A 21,230-nucleotide genomic window follows, 5' to 3' on the forward strand; every position below is an offset into this window, starting at 1 on the left:
ACAGACATAAATGCCCCCTGCAGACCGTCCTACCTCATTTGTTTTGTTGTTGCTCAGTTGCCCAGGCATGTCCAACTCTGCGACCCCATGGACTGCAGCATGCCAGGCCTCTCTGTCCCTCTGCTGCGGCTGCTGCTAAGTTGCTCAGTCGTGTCCGACTCTGCGCGACTCCATAGACGGCAGCCCACCAGGCTCCCCACCCCTGGGATTCTCCAGGCAAGAACTCTGTTGTCCCTCACCGTCTCCTGAATGGTGAGGTGTAGCTTTTTCCAGTGGAGACATTTGCCATTGTCCAGATTCCACTGTGTTTGACCAACTACAGTGGCAATTTCATATGGTTTGATGTCTCTTGAGTACCTACTGTGCCCCCAAGCAGTGACAGAAATAAAGATGAGTTAATGTCCACAGCAATACCAGACAAATGCACGGGACGTGCAAGCCAGTGTGGCTGGCATCGTGTCAGCAGAGGGGATGCCGAGTTTGGGAGCACCCCCTCCCATGACTCCATCACACTGCTGGCCACGCTATCAGCAACACACTTAGAGATGCCAGTGGCTGAGTGCTGTTGCACAGGACATGTTATACCGCACAGCCTTGCCAACAATACCAGGTACTATTATGATCCCATTTTACAGAGGACAAAACTGAGGCCTAGAAAGATCAAGGAGAAAGTAAGTGGTAAAGCTACCTAATAACTAATGACAAAGCTCCCCCCTGCCCTGTGCTGTGCTCCTAAATGATCCCATCACCAGGAACAGACTGACCTCCAAAGACAGCAGCTCCTGATCCCTAGAACCTGCAAATGTGACCTTATTTGGAAAAGGAGTCTTTTCAGGGGTGATGAAGTTAAGGGTCTTGAGAAGAGATGGCCCCGGATTATCTGGGTGGGCCCTTGGTGCAATCACAAGACGGGAGAGTAGGCACACACACAGAGGAGGAGAGCACGTGATGCAGCAGAGGAAATGAAGATGCTGTGTCGGCCTCGGAGGTGGGGGTGATGTGGCCACAAGCCAAGGACTTCACGCTCCCCCGGAAAGACGGACGTACAAAGCAGGGGTGTCCCTAGAGCCTCCGAAGTGGCCCTGCCCTGCCAGCACCTCGACCTGGACCCAGGGACAAGGATGACAGGTTTCTGCCCTTCAGAACTGTGGGAGAATGAATCTCTGTTGCTTTAAACCCCTAGGTTTGTGGCGCTTCATGATAGCAGCCCCAGAAAATGAATCCACCTCCCCAGTCTAAGTAGTTCTCAAGGCAGCTGTTGGCGAGACAGCACAGCTGGTTGGAAAGTTCTCCATGTTGCTGCAAAACCAGCCAACTTCTGACACGCTAAGGCTACTCCCTCCCTCTTCTGTAGGACAGACCTTGAGATACTGTAAGCTGGAAATAATCTGTCGTTTCTGACCCTGCCACCTTCCCTCTGACTTGGATTTCAGTTCATCGGCTAGGACACTTTCTGTCATTGCCCCCGTCTCGGCAATGACCTCTCCTTTTAAAATGTGGTCCCAGAAAATAAATCAGTCGATTCTCGACTGTGAGTGATCCCAGGGTACCCCTGCCCTGTGGCCCTCCCCAGGCTACAGCTGTGAACCTGAATTCAGAAGTCAACGTTGATCTCAGTGAAGCACGTTCGATCCTCTGTGTCCATGGGTCTCAGCCCTTGTTTTTTCCAGGCAGCCCTGACCCATGTCTGGAGGGGCAGGAAGGTTGATGCCCACGCAATGGCCTCTCCCACACCTCCCATGTCAGGCTCCGCTCCTCTCTAATCCCTGGATCTCTCAGTTGGACCCCTGAACCTTGTAAACACTGAGGACTAGAGCCAAGGTGTTGAGCCTTCAATTGTCAAAAACCTGGTTGCAGATCAGGCTTGTGAACTTGAGTGGCTGTCTTTGGCAGCCTGCCTGCCTCAAGCAGCAGACCCAGAACAGTTATTTACCAAGAGGCACACCATCATCAGGCCCCAGCTGGGAAAGGACCATGTTGAAGGGAGTTAGGATGACCCTTGAATCCAGTTCCATCCATCCTAAACGCAGAACACGTTCCTGGAACATTAAGTGCAAACTGGGCAATATCTCCTACAGTTTTTGTTTTGTGCAAGAATCCAGCTGCCCCGTGTGTCATTAATTGGGTGACTAATTTCACAAGAAAAGCATCTGAGATTTGTGCTGTATTTTCCATGGATTTGTACCTCTAACTCGTTCCAGCAGATAGCTCATTTATTATATTAGCTTCTAAATTTAAAACATGTGCTGTTTCCCTTAGCCATATACAATTGGAATTCACTCTAAATTTCTGATCTGGAGACACTAGCTATGTCTTTCCTGCCCTGTTGGAAGTGAATCTGGGGCGGTGCGCTTTCTCTGTTTATTTATGTTCAGCTGTCAGGTGGCCCTTTATCTTGAGGGAAACTTACAATGCAGCAGCATGGCAGTTTGGCAGTATTTCTCTCTGTAAATGGAGCCTGATGTTTTTTTCAGATGCCTGAGCAGATGACTATTCCAACCTTCTATGTTCATGGGTCATCCCCAGGTGGCACTTGTTGTTGCTGAGTCTCTCAGCCGTGTCTGACTCTTTGTGACCCCCATGGACTACAGCACTCCAGGCCTCCCTGTCCTTCACCATCTTCCAGAGTTTGCTCAAAATCATGTCCATTGAGTCAGGGAAGCTCTCTAACCCTCTCATCCTCTGTCACCCCCTTCTCCTTTTGCCTTCAGTCTTTCCCAGCATCATAGTCTTTTCCCATCAGTCACCTCTTCACATCAGGTGGCCAAAATGTTGGAGCTTCAGCTTCAGTCTTTCCAATAAATACTCAGGATTGATTTCCTTTAAAGAATCTCCTGCCAATGCAGGAGACATAAGAGACTCGGATACAACCCCTGGTTGGAAAGATCCCCTGGAGAGCATGGCATCCACTCCAGTATTCTTGCCTGGAGAATCCCATGGACAGAGCAGCCTGGTGAGCTGCAGTCTATGGGGCCGCGAAGGGTCGGACACGACTGAAGCCACTGAGCACTCCTCATGCTCATCGGGAGCCAGTCCAGGTGATCTGGGATGGTCTGTAGGGGTTCTGTGAAAAGCTCATGGGCGCATTTGTGCACAGAAGAGGCACAGGTTCTAATCAGACAAAGCCCCAGGGCACAAGAGAGGAGTGTTTTGTTGCAGAAGTGGGGCTGGCAGCTGCTTTTTTAAAAGGGAAAACGATGATGTGGTCTGTACACACACACACACAACAGAATATTACTCTGTCATTAAGAAATGAAATAATGTTGTTTGCAGAAACATGGATGGACCTAGAGAAAGAAATGTTATGTGACATCCCTTATATATGGAATCTAAAAAGAGAGGATACCAATAAACTTATTTACAAAACAGATGGTGATTACAGCCATGATGCTTACTCCTTGGAAGGAAAGTTATGACCAACCTAGACAGCAATGACCAACCTAGACAGCATAATAAAAAGCAGAGACATTATTTTGCCAACAAAGGTCCGTCTAGTCAAGGTTATGGTTTTTCCAGTAGTCATGTATGGATGTGACAGTTGGACTGTGAAGAAAGCTGAGCACCAAAGAATTGATGCTTTTGAACTATGGTACTGGAGAAGACTCTTGAGAGTCCCTTGGACTTCAAGGAGATCCAACCAGTCCATCCTAAAGGAATCAGTACTAGGTGTTCATTGGAAGGACTGATATTGAAGCTGAAACTCCAATACTTTGGCCACCTGATGTGAAGAGCTGACTCATTTGAAAAGACCCTGATGCTGGGAAAGATTGAAGGCAGGAGAAGGGGACGACAGAGGATGAGATGGTTGGATGGCATCACCAACTCAATGGACAAGAGTTTGGGTGAACTCCGGGAGTTTGTGGTGGACAGGGAGGCCTGGCCTACTGCGGTTCATGGGGTCGCAGAGTCGGACACGACTTAGTGACTGAACTGAACTGAACTTAGCAAAACAGAAACAGACTCACAAATTTAGAGGAAGAACTTATTTAGAGTTGTCAGGTGGGTAAGAAGGTGGGGTAAGGAAGTTAGGGAGTTTGGGATGGTCACGAGTATACTGCTTTGTTTAAAATGAATAACCAACAAGGACCTACTGTATAGGACACGGAACCCTGCTCGATATTATGTGGCCGCCTGGATGGGAAGGAAGTTTGGGAAAGAATGGATACATGTATATGCATGGCTGAGTCCCTTCACTGTCCACTATTGCAACATTGTTAATCGGCTGTGAGTATGAAAGTTGCTCAGTGGTATCCAACTCTTTGTGATCCCATGGACTGTAGCCTGTCGGGTTCCTCTGTCCATGGAATTCTCCAGGCAAAAATACTGGAGTGGGTAGCCATTCCCTTCTCCAAGGGATCTTCCTGACCCAGGGATTAAACCCAGCTCTCCTGCATTGCAGACAGATTTCTTATAGTCTGAGCCACTAGATGCTCCAATATAAAATAAAAAGTTTAAAAAAACCTAGAGACTTTAGGAATAGCCAACCCCTCCCTTCAAAGGAAAAGGAATATGTGGATTAAATTATTAATTCAAACTCAATTGTAACAGTATTCTCCATAACCACTTCACGACATTAGCAAAAATGTTCTAGTCTTGAGAGCAGAATGTTGGAGGTGACCTAAAAGCTGCCCCTGAGGGAAATTGCTCAGCGCATTATATCACTGCTGTAGCATACCACTGTTACTCAACCATTGAAAATAGTAATCACAAAGACCAGGTTGCTTCTCAGAGATCTTTACACGACTTAATGGGAAGTAAAGAAGCCAGAACTTAAAATCGCATATGTAGCAGGATTTAAATAAGGTTTTATAAAAAGCAAAACTTGAAGGAAACAGGGGAAAATAAAAATAATTTGCTGGGGTGCTAAGACTAGGGGTGACTTGTCCTTCCACTGCTGTTAGCATATTGTTAAAGTAATAGGTCAGATCCCAGAATGATAAGAGGAAGTTCTGGAGGCCAGATTGAATCAGGTGTACCCACATTTCTGCTGAACTGCTTGAGAGGAGATACTAAGGCCATCAGACCTACCCAACTGCATCCTCTTCTGTCCCCCTGCTACTGACCAGGGTTCTTGGCCTCTTTAATAGTAGAAATTCAGGCAAGGCTCTATAGGGACCCCTGCTGCAGTGGGGGTGGGGTGGGTGGGGCAAGAACAAGGAACAGTTTCCCTTGCTCACTCCCAAGGTGTGGGGTGGGGGCCGTGAGCTGGTTCTTCACATGGGGCTCTGCTCCTCCATCCTGGCTATCTGGGGCTTATCCACAGGCCCCTGCATGACTCTGATGACCGATGGGATTCGGCCTTCACAGTCCCTTGCCCAGCAGGCTTATGACCTTTACCAAGACTGGCATCAGTAGACTGGCTTTGTTACACAGGAGCAAACGGACCCAAGTTTGGTTCGGTAGCACTCAGGTCCAAAATTCAGATGAAAAAGAAAAAAATCCTTATCTTCACTGACCTCTGTCTAAAACCTCACATTTCCTTTCGTTGTGACATTGGTGCGCACACACATCCCAGGAAGTCTCACATCGCAGGACCATGTGGCCCGTCTCAGTGGCCCCCGCGTTCCTCACCCCCATGGCCAGGTGTCGAGGTTTGATAAATGAGTGAAGATGGGCTTGTGTTACTACTTACTGTGAGTTCTCTGGGGAGCTGGCCCGGAGACAGGGATGCCACAGCCTGCGGTTTGTTGGGAACATTGGGGCATAATGTGGTCACAGGAGGAAGCAAGGTGGCAGTGAGGTGTATGTCATTCAGGCAGCGAGCAGAGTGGGACCCTTCAGGAAAGTCCAGAACAGGGTAGACCATATGTACCCCCTCCCCTGAAGAGCGAGGGAGCTGGGGGTGTCCTTAAACCACTCCAGAGCCATGGGTGAGGGCTTCGGAGTGAGGGGCAGGGCCCACAAGCTGCTGAGTGCAGCCCATTCTGGATGCAACAGGTGTGAACGGACAGCTCTTGTCACCCGGTCAGGTTTGTAAGATTCTGACAGTTGTGTCTCGGTAGAGCCGGTTTGCTCTGCCACCCTATATATTCAACACACTTGTAAGCACTCATTAACTTCACCTGATACAAAGAAGGCCTGGGCACCACCAAAAAGGCCTGCCCCAGAGCCAGCTGCAGTTTACAGAAATTCCAGCAGGGGTCATGGTGATGGGGAGCCCCAGGGATGCAAACTGGCAGTCGGTGGGAAACTCTGCCAGGCTAAGGGAGCAGGATCCTCCTGTGACTACAAGGAAACAGAGATGGAGGGGCAAACTTCTAGTTTAAAAAAATGACGTAAGAGATCCCATTACGAATGGGTGAGCATGCAGGCTTGTGTGCTCAGTTGGGTCCAGCTGTTTTGTGGGGATGGACTCTAGCCCTCCAGGCTCCCCTGTTGTGGAATTTTTCAGGCAAGAATACAGGAGTGGGTTGCCATTTCCTCCTCTAGGAGAATCTCCCCGATCAGGGATAAAACCTGAAGCCTACTAATGGGTAGACCTGATTTAAATTGTAACTCAAACTGAAAAATTATGAAAATGAGACCACTAGGTGAGACCACTAGAAATTTCAACACACTGTTCAATGATATTAAGGAATTATTGCTTTGTTTTTTTTTTTAAGTGTTTTAAAAATCTCATTCTTCTCTCCTAGGAATTCATTCTGATGTAGTAACAGATGAAGTGGTTTGAGGAAGGAGACTTCAGCATAATGGGGATGGGGGAGGAGGGGGTGGATGGACGAGGGGATATGAAACCAGGGTCCTCCGAGTATCATCAGATTATCTGTTATACTCTTCTCTCTGTGTGTATACTTGTCTACAGTTTTCTAGAGTAAAATATTACAATTCCCCGTGGTCTTGCCGTGTCTACACCATGTGGGCCCTGCCTGGCTCTGCCTCCTGTCCCCAACCCTCCTGCCTGGCTCCACCCCCACCAGCCTCCTTGTTCTTGAATTCCATGCTTCTGGGCCCTGATTCCTTGCATTAGTTTCCTGTGGCTGCTGGGAAGAATTACCATACACTTTGGGTTTCCCTGGTGACTCAAACAGTAAAGAATCTGCCTCCAACGCAGGAAACCCAGGTTTGATCCCTGGGTTGGAAAGATCCCCCAGAGAAGGAAATGGCAACCCACTCCAGTATTCTTGCCTGGAGAATCCCACGGACAGAGGAGCCTGGAGGGCTACCTAGTCCATGGGGGCGTAGAGCCAGACGCGACTGAGTGACTAACACTTTCACTTTGTTGTCCGGTCGCGAAGTTTTGTCTGGCTCTTTGAGGGTCTCCTGCGGATGCGTGAGTCAGCAGTGGCCTGCTAACGGATCACTGCCAGCAGCAGCCCTGGGAGATGTGTATTCGCAGAAGCCCTCGTGGAGGTCCCCATTAGCCCAACCACAGAGTTTGTAGACCCCAGGACTGAGTTGCCTCAGGGCAACCAAACAACTAACAGGGAGGGAGTGCAGCCCCACCCATTAGCAGAAAATCAAAGATTTACTGAGAGTGGCTTTGCCCACCAGAGCAGGACCCAGTTTTCCCCCAGAGCCAGTCTCTCCCATTAGGAAGTGTGCACAAGCCTCTTATCCTCATCCGTCAGAGGGCAGATAGAACAAACAAGAACTAAAATCCCACAGTCTCCAGAATCAAAACCACAATCCAGAAAACTAACCAAAATGACCACATGGATCACAGCCTTGTGTAGCTCAATGAAACTATGAGCCAAGCCGCGTAGGGCCACCCAAGACGGACGGGTCATGGTGGAGAGTTTGACAAAACATGAAGAAGGGAATGGCAAACCACTCCAGCATTCTTCCCTTGAGACCCCATAAACAGTATGTAGAGGCAAAAAGGTATGACATCAGAAGATGAGCCCCCAGGCTGGTAGGTGTCCAATATGTCACTGGGGAAGAATGGAGAAATGGCCCCAGAAAGAGAGAAGGGGTGCACCAAAGTGGAAACGATGCCAGGTTGTGGATGCGTCTGGTGGTGAAAGTAAAGCCCATGCTGTAAAGAACTTTCACTTCAGAGGCTGAAGACAAGAGAAATGTGCTCTCACAGCCCTGGAGGCTGGAAGTCGAGCATCAAGGTGTGGCTGCAATCCTTCTGGAGGCTCCAGGGAGAACCATCTCTTTCCGCTCTAGTCCCTGGAGGGGCACACACGCTGAGGCTGGTGGTCTTGTCCCGCCTCCGAGGCCAGTGAGGCAGCTCCTCTCCCCTCTCTGCCTCCCTCGTCATATCTGCTCTCTCTGGCTCTGACCCTCAGCCTCTCTGTCCTGAGGAGTCTCTGATGACATTGGACCCACCCAGATTATCCAGGTCACCTCCGTGTCAGGGTTCTCAGCCTAATCCCACCTGCAGAGCCCGCCCCCCGCTCCATGGTGTGATATGTCCTACTCACAGGTACTGGGCTAGGGAGCGGTCATTTGGGGATCATGGCTCAGCCCACCACCTCCTCCTTGTCCCTTGTCGGTCTCAGGACCCCCTCACACTCAAAGCTCACCCCACCCCAGGGGCAGCCCCAGCCCCTCCACCTGAGACAGCGCACCTGCCCCCTCTCTTTCCTACTTCATTTTCCTCCATAGCAGAACTGTCGCACCGTAATTTGTGTCATATTTGTCCACATCTTTTTCATCTTCCCCACTGAAATATGAGTTCCAAGGGAACAAGGGAATCTCGGACTCTGAAGAACCCCAGCTAGAGCAGTAAGTGACCGGCATACAATAGGTGCTGTTTAAAATGTATCCGGTAACTGAATGGTTGTGCCCCTGACCCTCAGCGCCCTGTCAGTGCCAGCTGAACCCTCTACCTGTTCATCTCCAACCCACCATTTGAAGCCGTGAGAATCAGTGTGTCTCTCCCACTGCACACAGTTATGTTTTGGCATCACCATCTAAGACCCTCCTGGAAGCTCAAAGAGTCAGACACGACTGACTCAACCGAATGGAAGCCCATATCTTCTCCAAATTCTGCTTGATCCCTCTGAGCCCCTTCTTGGTAAATGTCTGTAAAGCATCACCCATTCTTGACTTCTGGGCATCATCTTTCCTGCTTTTCTTTCCACCTCACTTCATTTCTGCAAGCCCTCCTCCTGGTGTCATTTAGTCACTCTGTCGCATCTGACTCTTTGCGACCCCCATGGACTGTAGCCCACCAGGCGCCTCTGTCCCTGGGATTCTCCAGGCAAGAATACTGGAGTGGGTTGCCATTTCCTCCTCCAGGGGATCTTCCCAACTCAGCGATCAAACCTATGTCTCCTGTATTAGCAGGCAGGTTCCTTGCCACTGCGCCACCTGGGAAGATGTTTAGATACAGGGTCCCTTCCCTTCTCCCAACCAGCCCAGAGTTCAAATGCCACTTGTACATGGATGACCCAGGTTTACTGCACCCCAGGCCCTGCTCTGAGCTCCAGCCCCAACGATCCAACAGTCAGCACCTGGCATCTCCACCCGCTTTCATCTCCATCTCAGTCTAAACTGTCAAACATGATTATAATAACCCCAGGCTTCCTAGTTCATGTGCCGTCTATTCGTGGTTACACCAGGACATGCTGCCTTGTTCCTCTCTTCCTCTTCTGCATTTCGTTAATCAGTAAGTGCCAAAGCTTCAGTCTCTAAAATGTTCCTTGAATCCATCTCTCCTTGCTGCCTTTCACCACCTAGACTCAGCTCTTTGCGAAATACAGTGATTTCTTACAGGGGCCAGTCATATACACCAGCAGCTTGTTCACACCTGGCTTCCGCAGATGACCCCCTGGCCAGACCCACACACAGTAGGACTTCCTTTCAGGTGTGTCCACCAGCACTCGGCACTTTCGTTTGCCATCCAGCTGGTTGCTTTCAACTGCTTTTTTAACCAGTTTAAACTGGTGTGGATTTGCCCACACCAACCCATGGACAGTCCAGGTTACTCCTGGGGACCCAGTGTAAGTAGTAATCATGCCATCTTCACTCTTAAAGAGTCCCAGTTTAAACAATAAATTATACAGGCATCCTGTTTACATACCAGCCAGGAGAGTATCTGGCATGTTCTCTACTGAGTTCCCCGAGAGCAAAGATTATGACCTGTTCATGTATCTGTCCCACCATATTCATAAATGTTTACCAGCATCTAGCATGGTAAATTGAAGAAGGCAATGGCACCCCACTCCAGTACTCTTGCCTGGAAAACCCCATGGACGGAGAAGCCTGGTGGGCTGCAGTCCATGGGGTTGCAAAGAGTCAGACACGACTGAGCGACTTCACTTTCACTTTTCACTTGCACGCAATGGAGAAGGAAATGGCAACCCACTCCAGCGTTCTTGCCTGGAGAATCCCAGGGACAGGGGAGCCTGGTGGGCTGCCATCTATGGGGTCGCACAGAGTCAGACATGACTGAAGCAACTTAGCAGCAGCAATAGCGTGGTGAATGGCACATAAACAAACATTTATTAACTCAAAGAGGATAAGAATAGCCCACTCTTTCACAGGGAACTCTACTCAATATTTTGTAATACCTAAAGGCAAAAAATCTGAAAAATCATATAAATATACACACACACACATATATAACTGAATCACTTTGCTATACACCTGAAACTAACACAAAGTGGTAAACCACTACAATTGAAAAAAAGAAAAGAATATCCAGCTATGAGGTCGAGACTGCTCAAAAGAACTAAGTGAGCCTTCTCTTCTATAAGCCGGTCTTTCCCTCTTTGCAGAAGAGAGGGTCTTGCGGTCAGAGGACCATCCGGCCTGGAAGATTCCTTAAAGCCCTTCTTCCCCACCCGGAAAGCCCAGTCGCTCACCTGCACACGTGCCGTCCAGCCCCGGGGGAGACGAGCCGGGGGACTTCAGGTAACCCACACACTGGTGCGAGCCCTCCACGTTCAGGCACAGTTCCCTCCCTGAGCAGGTGTTGAGTTCACCATAGGAACATTCATTCACATCTACGGAGAAGGAGAACAGGTGAGGACGCTCATCGGAGCCATCCCCGTCAACCTCGAGACGTGTGTCACTCGAGCTGAGGAAGTGGGAGAGGCTGCGGTCTTGGGGGCCCTCCTGATGCCCTGCCACAGTGGCCTCATTGCCCACAGCCTCCTCCACCGGAGCAGCCAGCCCGCAGCTCAGTGCATGGCTGTGGCCTGAGCAAATCACTCTGGGGCTGTGTTGAGTCTGATGTCATGGGGTCCGGGCATCCTCCCCAAGCATCAGCCCTGTGGATCGGGAAAGAGGGCAGAGCAGCCCCTGCTGTGCAGAAGGGGCTCGGTGCTCCCCTATCTGGTGGGAGCACAGCTCAGAACAGGCAACCAGGTTTCTCCATGACCAGGACAGAGTGACACAAGGCAAGACCATTTATCTAAGCCATACGGGAAAAGACCAGCATCGTCCACTAAATACCAACCCCCTCTCTTGGCCACAGTGATGGGCTATTCGTTCTTTACCAACCCTAGCACATCTTCATGCTGGCTGCCCCTTCCTGTGGGTAAGATTTGTTGAGATCCCAATCACAGAATTGCCTCTGCTTTGGGACAGCATCCAAGCTAGAACAAGCCCCACATCCTCACCCCTTCTTCTCCCAAACCACCCAATTCAAGCTGTACCCGTAATGGATGCTCTCCGATGCCCTCCCCAATGAGATGCAAGTGATTGAGACACAATCCCTCCTTGTTCACCTACAGGGGAGTTCTCAGGGTCTTCCCTGCGGAAACCTGGCCGAACAGACAAGACAAGTGCTTGGCTTATGGGCACTGCTCAGTCTGGTTTTCAAGAACATTTGTGGAATTTGAAGATAATTAAATGCCATCATTAGAGCTTTCCCCAGGCTTCCCAGGTGGCTCAGTGGTAAAGAATTCGCCTGCGAGGTGTGTGTGGGTTCCATCCCTGAGTCGGAAAGACCCCCTGGAGACGGAAGTGGCAAGCCAGTCCAGAATTCTTGCCTGGGAAAGCCCATGGATGGAGGAGTCTGGTGGGCTACAGTCCACGGGCCCTCAAAGAGTCAGACATGACTTAGGGACTAAACAACAACAACAGGAGCAAAAGAGCTTTCCCCGGGCTGCAGACTCTGGCCTCTTGGTGTGTGACCTTCAGCGTCCTGGAATGAGCTGTCTCACAAGAGCGGCCACCCTCCCAGGGGCACAGCAGTCTTCAGCTGCCTCCTGTAGCTCAAAAGAACCTTCTACTGAAGTCCACCCATCTGCTCATGGACTGGCCACAGCTACTTTCATGCCACGTGGCAAAGGTAAGCAGCTGAAACAGCCCATGAGGCCCACAGCCAAAAAATAATTTACTGTCTGACCTTTTTCAGAAAGTTTGCTGACCCCTAACATAGACACACACACACACAAATACCAGGTAGTTTCTTCCAGAAACACATTGGTGTGCTTCACCAAATTCAGCTCTGTGTAAATTCTGGTTCAAGACTCTTTGGGGACTTGCCTGATGGTGGGCTTGCCAGTGGTTATGAATCTGCTTTCCAGTGCAGGGGACTCAGGTTCAATTCCCGGTCAGGGAACTAAGACCCCACATGCCATGCAGCATGTCCAAAAGAAATCTTAAAAAAGAGCCTTCTAGATACAAGGATGTCCTCGGCAAGGGTATGAAAGAGACTAGAGAGCAATTTGGGACCCCAAGAACAGAGGACATGGATTACTTGTGGGGTATTCTGATGTAGAACTCAGCATCCAGTTCTATCTGGATGGAAGGAGAAACCAGTCATGAGAGGGGGACAAGGTGGGGCGAGGGGAGAGGAAGGCGATGCTGGTACAGAATCAGCTCTCAAAGTCTTGGCTTCGGCATCCAGAGTTTAAACTTTGAGCTGGGGTGAGCCAAAGATGAGTCCGCCCTACCCCCCCAACTGGATGATTCTCCCAGCAGTCCTGCGGCTCCTGACTCAAGGGGACCACCGAGGGGAGCCTCACCTTGCACTTGGACATCGATCACTTCATAGATGCGCTTTACCATGCCGTCCAGCACTGCAGAGACGTGGGCCACAGGCATCAGCCTTGGCAGGCCCAGCAGCAGCCAGGACACTGTGGTCGAGGTGTCCCCCCCGGCCGAGTGCAGGTGGTGGACAGTGGTGTCCAGTGGCTGCAGAGCACTGGTGACCTGTGAAACCAGGGTCAGAGCATCAGGTGGTAGAAGGGCACCCCCTCAGACAGACTGGGAGAGGATGGAGGTCCAGAGATGTTATAAGCTATACACACACACACACACACACACACACACACACACACACACGGTACACTCACACACGCACTATTCTCCTGTGCAAAAAAAGAGAAATCTCTACAATATTTTTACTTCTGCCTTCATTCCAATAAAAATCCTGCAAACCAGATTATAAATACTTTGGGGCTGAATCGTGTCCCCCCCTACCAAAAAACAATCCCCACATTGGAGTCCTAGCACCTCAGAAGGTGACCTCATTTGGAGACAAGGCTGATGCAGATGTAATTATTAAGATGAGCTCATTAGGGTGGGCCTTGCTCCAATGTGACTAGCATCCTTCCACCAAGGAATTTGGACACAAACAGACACTGGCAGGAGGGGATGGTGTGAAGACATAGGGAGAAGCCAAGGAGAGGTCTGACACGTACCCCTGCCTGTGTGCTCTGCCACGGCAGCCCCAAAAAGAAACACGGGTCAGTGCGGGACCCCCCACCCCTTGCAGCTGACAGCAGAGAATCAGGTCTGGAATTAGGTGTCAAGTCACGTCTGATATTTTCTGAAGTTTAATGATCCCTTTTCTTATTCCACTTGACTTCCTTTTGCTGCAGTCTAGTATCTTGACATCTCAAGGTACTATTTGCCTTGGGAAGCCAGGCAAAGCAGCATGACCACCAGGAGAGCCTCACTGAAGTGGGCTTTGCCAAGAAGCTCCCGAGTCTCCCCAGGGAACCAGAAGGTGTTTGGGGCAGGGGCACCAAAGCCTGTACCCTCCTCAGCAGGCTTGAAACCCTTCACATTGGTCAGCAGAGCAGAAAGCCAACACTGGCCCCTTGCAAACCCCTTAGTCAAAGTGCCTAAATTTGCTACAGTCAGGAGCCCGTGTGGACAGGCTCCTCCAGCAGGGAGGAACAAAGCCTGCACATACGAAGAGATAAAGGGTGACAGGAGAGAGTGACATACAAAACCCAGCAACCGCAGCAGCTCAGAACCTACCCAAATCAGCATCATCGTAAGCTCTTTACATGGACCATCTCAGCCTCACAGCCACTGTCTCAGGTAGGATTATGATTATTTCTGTTTAACAGACTCTAAGGCACAGAAAGGTTAAGTAACTTGCCCAAGGTCACATAGCTGATGAGTGACAGTACTGGGATTTGAATCCAGGCAATCTGGCTGCAGACTAGCCATGTTCTTACTGGCCTCCTGTGCATCCCAAACTCTGCAACAAGCTAAGGAGAGACAGAAATCTCTTCCAGTGGGGGCAGTTAAGGACACTTCTGGGTCAAGGTGATGACTAAGAATACCTCTCAAACCAGTTACTGCACAGCCCAGAGCAAGGGGAGGGTGTGTGCCCTCTGTTAAACTGGGCTCACCCCGGCCAACTCTGGGTCTGATGTCATGCCACATGAGACACATCTGCGGGGCCTGATGGTCAGGCGGGACCAGCCACACTGTGTGGAGCCCAGTGCACAAGGCAGCCCCTTGTTCAGGAATCATCAAGCATTTCAAGAGGCAATGGCCGAGCATCTCACCAGGCGCAGGGCCCTTCGGAGCATGTGGGGGATTGTGTGGGTCATTCGCCTGAGGTCAGACCACCATATAGGGCAGGCTCCTCACAGTGGGTGACAAGCAGTGCCTGCCCCTGCCAGCTGGGTTCCTAGGACCTGGATGGGGGGCGTAGGGGACATCCAGCAGGTGAAGATATCCTGCTGGTTGGAGGCGTTGCTGAGGCATCAGAAAGTTTGAGCTGTGTCTAGGCTGGGGCTCCCCAGGGGGCCAATGTCACCCCTCAGGGGACCTGTGGCTACACCTGGAGACAGTTTTGGTTGTCACAGCTGGGCACATTTTGTGCTTAGAGCAAGGCCTGCTGCAAAATCCTATGGGACAGGCAGCCCCCCAGCAAAGACCCGTCCAGCCCCAATCGTGGATGGTGCTGATGGGGTGGAGTCCTACCTAGAGGGCCCATCCAGCACCTTCCAAACTTCTGATACTCCCTCAACTGGGAGCCAGAACTCGGGATCCCTAAGGAAGGTACTCAAGGGCACAGCTCCAGGGCCTGGGCCGGCTGCACCCAGCACCCTTGTTTTTAAGCAACAGGCCCTGGAGAGAGGCGGGGTTCCCTGCTCCATGCCATGAGGGTGCAGGGCTTGTATACTGGGTACCTCAAAACACGCCAAATTGTGCGCTTGCAAGAGTGCCTTTTGTTGCATGAAAATCATACCTCTTTCAAGCCATTTTTAAGGAAGATCTCACGTTTGGTTCAGAGGCAGTCACTTGGCAGTCACTCATGGAGCCCCTTCCTCCCCTCCACCTACCATGGAGTGCAAAAGCCTCATGTGGTCCAGAAGCCGTGGGTCCACCTGCTGGAGCTCCTTGAAGTCCATCTTCACCACAACTGTCACGTTGTACCAGCAACCCTCCCGGTTGCTCTCTGGAGCTGCAGGAGGGAACATGGGTGAGCTACAGGCCCAGGACAGGGCGGGGCCGCCAGAGGTCACTGGGGCGGTGTGGCACACTACCCCACCTCCCTTCCCCGCTCCTCTCATATTACAGATAATCCTATGTATACTATATAATATATTATTACATACAATGTATACTAGCTGGGCTTCCCTGGTAGCTCAGGTGGTAAAGTATCTGCCTGCAATGCAGGAGACCTGAGTTCAATCCTGGGTCAGGAAGATCCTTGGAGCAGGTAATGGCAACCCCTCCTGTACTCTTGCCTAGACAATCCCATTGACAAGGGAGCCCAGCGAGTCCATCGGATCACAAAGAGTCAGACACAACTGAGAGACTAATACTTTAACTTCACTTTGATAATAGAAAATACTGTATATATTATTTATACTATATATATATATGTAGTATAATATCCCATGGACTATACAGTCCATGGAATTCTCCAGGTCAAAATACTGGTGTGGGTAGCCGTTCCCATCTCCAGGGGAACTTCCCAACCCAGGGATTGAACCCAGGTCTCTCATATTGCAGGCAGATTTTTTACCAGCTGGGCCACAGGGAAGCCCAAGAATACTGGAATGGGTAGCCTATCCCTTCTCCAAAGAATCTTCCCAACCCAGGAATCGAACTGGGGTCTCTTGCATTGTAGCCAGATTTTTTTTTTACCAGCTGAACTACCAGGGAAGCCCTGTAATATAATACAGTAAATTATATATACTATTATTTTATACTATAGCATATTGAAAAGCAGAGACATTGCTTTGCCAACAAAGGTCTGTCTAGTCAAGGCTATGGTTTTTCCAGTGGTCATGTATGGATGTGAAAGTTGGACTGTGAAGAAAGCTGAGCACCAAAGAATTGATGCTTTTGAACTGTGATGTTGGAGAAGACTCTTGAGAGTCCCTTGGACTGCAAGGAGATCCAACCAGTCCATTCTGAAGATCAGTCCTGGGTGTTCATTAGAAGGACTGATGCTAAAGCTGAAACTCCAGTACTTTGGCCACCTCATGTGAAGAGTTGACTCATTGGAAAAGACCCTGATGCTGGGAGGGATTGGGGGCAGGAGGAGAAGGGGACGACAGAGGATGAGATGGCTGGATGGCATCACTGACTCGATGGACGTGAATCTGAGTGAACTCCGGGAGTTGGTGACGGACAGGGAGGCCTGGTGTGCTGTGATTCATGGGGTCGCAAAGAGTCGGACATGACTGAGCGACTGAACTGAACTGATGCTAAGTTATGTGCCATACCAATAAATAATGAATTACAATATATATTGCACCATATATAATATGATGCATGCATGCTCAGTTATTCCGACTGTTTCCATGGACCATAGCCCACCAGGCTCCTCTGTTCATGGGATTTCCCAAACAAGAATACTAGAGTGGGTTCCCATTTCCTTCTCCAGTGGATCTTCCCAAACCAGGGATTGAACCTGAGTCTCCTCTGGCTTCTGCATTGGCTGGCAGATTCTTTACCTCTTAGGGCCACTTGGGAAGCCTATATAAAACGTCTACAATCACATGTGTTTCCCTAGCTCTGAACCTTGACGAATGCCTTCTCCTAGGGGCCTGCACTGAGAACCAGGCCATGGACCTGCCAGACAGGGGTGTCCCCACGAGGCTGCACCAGCTGACAGCCCGACACCGCCCAGCTCTGACACAGCTCAGCTCCCAGCAAACTCACCGGGGCCCCAAGGGCTTCCCCTGGCAATATGGGGAAACTGGGGCCCCTGCTCTTGCGGGAACGTCTTCCCCACTTCGGGCATCTGTGAGCACACATTCCCCCCAGAGGTCAGTGGCCGGTTATTGATGAGTGAAACAGGCCAGACACAGACTGTAGGCTCCCCGTAAAACCCAGGCTGCTACTTCTGGAAACCCACTCCCCTCTCCTCCCAGATCAGGCCCCTGCCCTACCTGGGGCTGTGGGGGCTGAGCAGCGGTGGCCCCCTGATGAGGGGCAGCACTTCTGAAGACCAGGACAGTCAGCATCCAGGGTGCACGGCAAGGCGGATGCTTCCAGCCCCACCACCGGGCAGCTCCCAGGTCTGGATGCAAACTCCTGAGACCGGTTCAAGGCTGGGGGGACAGGTGATGAGGTGATGAGTGATGAGTGGTGTTGGCTCTAGAATCCCAGTGGATTATAATCCCATGTGGTGCTGTATCTGGATGCCTCTGGGCAGAGGGATCTGTCTGTGGCTCCGAGCCACGCAGAGCAACCCGCTCAAGGGCCTCGCCATGCCCTGCAGAGCAGCCATTAAGACCGTTTGCTCTGACTCTAATGTAGCCTGATCAACTTTTCTGGGAGGAGGGCAACTTTGGCTGGGGTCCTGGGTGTCCTCTCTCTTGGCCTTAGGAGTCCGTGTACAGGGGGCCCCCACCACTCCCTGAGAGGCCCCCTTGCTGCTTTGCATCTTAACAGCTCACTCACTCCTCCAGTATTTACTGAGCACCTACTATGTGCCAGGCTCAGCACAAGGTGCCCATGACCCAGCAGAAGGCCAGAGGCAAAGTCTCTCTCTGCCTTCAGGATACCTAGAGTCCAGTGGATGGGGGCCAGTGTACAAACAGAACTATGGGAGTTCGAGCAGATGAACATGGCAGAGAGGAAGGCAGGGCCCAGGAGCAGGTGGGCAGAGAAGACTGCACTGGAGACGAGTGTCTGTAGGGCCAGGGAGGTGGGGGAGCCTGCAAACAGTCAGCCTTTATGCCTGGGCAGGGGCAGCAGTGTGCAGAGTGAGGGGTAAAGGCAAGCATGAGGAGTGGGCCTGCTGATGGCATAGTGGGCGAGCAGGTGGGCTGGGTCATGGAAAACCTTCTGATGTTGCAACAGGGGGCCTGGAGGGTCAGGGCAGTCCTGCGGTGAAGGGGACGCTGTGGCTGCCCTGCCCAGAGTCTCACATTATTCTGACCCCATCTCACGTTATTCTGTGTCCCCATCTTCCAGGACCCTCAGGTGGTTCTCGGGGACTGGAGCTGCCGCACACCATATGTAGAGCCCCCAGTACCTGCAATTTGACAAACCACCTTTCCACCCCTCAGCCAACGTCATGAAATCATCCACATCCTCTGCTCCTTCCCTCCCCTATCCTGCTTCGCTGACCTCCATGAGGGCAGTCTGACTTGCTCGTCTGAGCTGTGTCCCAGCTGCCGGGGAGGCAAGAGCCTGTCTGAGAGCCCATTGTGATGGTCCAGGTGAGAGATGGTGCAGGCTGGACCAGGGTGATGGGTGGAGACAGAGGGAAGCCTCCGATCCTGGGAATATGCAGCTGCAACTGTCTGCAGGACGAACTGACAGACAGGACAGGATGTGAAAGAAGGAGAAGCTTCAAGAAGGCTTCAGGCCTGGTCATCCACTTGGCCCCATTCCTGGGAGAAGCTGCAGGAAGAACAGGCTCAGGCGCAGCCAGGGTTTGGGTGTGCAGATGGGAAGCTTGGCATGCCTTCGGAACCTGCACATGGAAATGTGGGCATTGTGGACTGTCCCCTCCCCTGGTCAATTCCCGGGAGGTCCACTGAGGTCAGGCGGCAGCGCTGTGGGCTGCACGTCTCCAGGGCCACCACTCACAACGTGCTCTGCCTGGAATGATACAGCTCCAGGTAGACGATGCAGATGTGCAGGCAAGAGCCCACAGGAAGTGAAAATGATGGGGGGTGAGGTGGGGTGTGCGGCCAGATGTGATTGGAGCCACCATGTGAGACTCAGGGGAACCGGTGCCCTGACCCTTAGCCAGGTGTCTGGGGGAGTCATGAGTGGGCTTTTAAAGGAAAAGGGCTTTTAGAGATCTAAGAAAGGCAGGAACTATCTAAGAATCTGCAGGCTCCTAGGTGATCTAGCCAGGAGCCAGAGTGCCCATATTCAGGGATAGAAAAGCACAGAGGATGGACAGAGCAGAAACCTGGGGGGAGCTGGCTGGAGGCAGGTGGCCAGGTACGAGCCAATGCTATGAGACACTCAGTATCTAGGCATTGGGGGCAGCAGGACTGGCCCCCGGGAGAATCTGTGGGTCTTTGCAAGCCCAGCAGTGGATGGAGCTGAGGGCAGCATAGGACACCAAAGGCTTCACAGCCCTGAGCTCCAGGGGGCTAAGAGCAGCAGGGAGAAAAGTACAAGGAAGGTGAGACCCCAGCGCCAGCATCTGAGAAAGGGCCTGCATGAGGTCTGGCTACCCACCCTGGGATCAGTGCTCTATGCCAGCATGAATGTCACTCAAACCCATCTGGCTCCCGCCCAGATCTGCAAAAGACTCTGTGTCCCACATGACATTCAGAAGCACAGCTCCAGGCCTCTCAAATCCCTGGAAAGTCAGAGGAGGCGTGACAACCACGCTCTGGAAGGACACCTACAGAGCTGGGGAGGACCTGCCCCTGGGGGCACTTGTGGGCTCGCCTGGTGGAAGGGAAGTGCTGAGTACTGACGGTGGTCCTCTGGGGTCCCCTGGGCTCTCTGCAGGATGCTCCACACACGGGAAAAAGGAGGGTGGCCCCTCCTGCTGGGAACACATCACCAGGGCGGCTGCATCGGCCAAGGAGAAGAAGATTTAGCTGCTGAAACACATGCAGAGAGGATCCCCATCAGCTCTCTCCTTGTGGAAGCTGAGTCCGGGCTTGGTGGTCACTCTCAGGAGTGTTCTCCTCACCACGCTGCCCTTGGCTCCTTTCTCACTTCCTAGTTGTCTTGGTGGCTAGTCCGATGTCTGAAGTCCTGGAGAAGTGGCCACACAGGGAGGGTTTTGGGGGTGTGAAGAACAGACGTGCAGGGCAGCCTGACAGGCGGGGCTGGGATGGAAATGCGGGAATACCTGGAGGGCCACCAACCAGGGATCCGGAGCTCTGCGCTTTCTCGCCCATCATAAAAACCAATCACCTCAGCACTGAAGATATTTGATACATGAATCTAAATGTATTAACAACCTGAGCTCCTGGGACAGAAAAGTGATGTTACATGGGGAACGGAAATCCAAATAAAGCGTGGAGTAGAGCTGACAGTAAGGCACCGGGGTTGGTACTTGCTGGTACATGCACCTTGGATATGTCAGAGCTAACATTAGGGACTCTGGGAGAGGAGGCGGGGGACTTTCTTTACTGTCTTTACAAATCTTTGTCTGGAAATCTAAAACTATTCTAAACCAAGAAGGATGAGCACCAAAGAATTGAAGCTTTTGACCTGTGGTGCTGAAGAAGACTCTTGACAGTCCCTTGGACAGCAAGGCGATCCAACCAGTCAATCCTAAAGGAAATCAACCCTAAATATTCTTTGGAAGGTCTGATGCTGAAGCTGAAACTCCAATACTTTGGCCACCTGAGGCGAAGAGCAGACTCATTGGGAAAGACCCTGATGCTGGGAAAGATTGAGGGCAGGAGGAGAAGGGGACGACAGAGGATGAGATGGTTGAATGGCATCGTCGACTCAATGGACGTGAGTTTGAGCAAAGTCTGGGAGTTGGTGATGGACAGGGAGGACTGGTGTGCTGCAGTCCGTGGGGTCACAAAAAGCTGGACACGACTGAGGGACTGAGCAACAAGAGGCTTATCTGAATAAAAGGAAAATACAGGACACGAAGAAGAATTGACTTCCCAAAATGGTTGCTTGCTCACAATAGAAGTGCTTTCGAGTTACAGTTTGTCTTAATTTGAAGGCTGCTGGTA

The 21,230-nt window shown here is 51.3% G+C and overlaps 1 protein-coding gene across 1 annotated transcript in view; it reads right to left on the bottom strand.

Annotated features, from left to right (window-relative positions):
• Positions 1-21,230, bottom strand: part of UMODL1 (uromodulin like 1) — a 73,899-nt gene that overhangs the window by 43,732 nt on the left and 8,937 nt on the right. The window contains exons 3-8 of the mRNA XM_040232019.1: positions 17,499-17,660; positions 15,435-15,556; positions 12,870-13,056; positions 10,790-10,898; positions 3,824-3,847; positions 1,403-1,410 (exon numbers count right to left, since the gene is read on the bottom strand). Coding sequence (XP_040087953.1) covers positions 1,403-1,410; positions 3,824-3,847; positions 10,790-10,898; positions 12,870-13,056; positions 15,435-15,556; positions 17,499-17,660 — 612 coding nt within the window. The remainder of the gene's footprint in view (positions 1-1,402; positions 1,411-3,823; positions 3,848-10,789; positions 10,899-12,869; positions 13,057-15,434; positions 15,557-17,498; positions 17,661-21,230) is intronic.

Source organism: Oryx dammah, unplaced genomic scaffold (assembly GCF_014754425.2).
Source record: "Oryx dammah isolate SB20612 unplaced genomic scaffold, SCBI_Odam_1.1 HiC_scaffold_2, whole genome shotgun sequence".
Taxonomy (NCBI): domain Eukaryota; kingdom Metazoa; phylum Chordata; class Mammalia; order Artiodactyla; family Bovidae; genus Oryx; species Oryx dammah.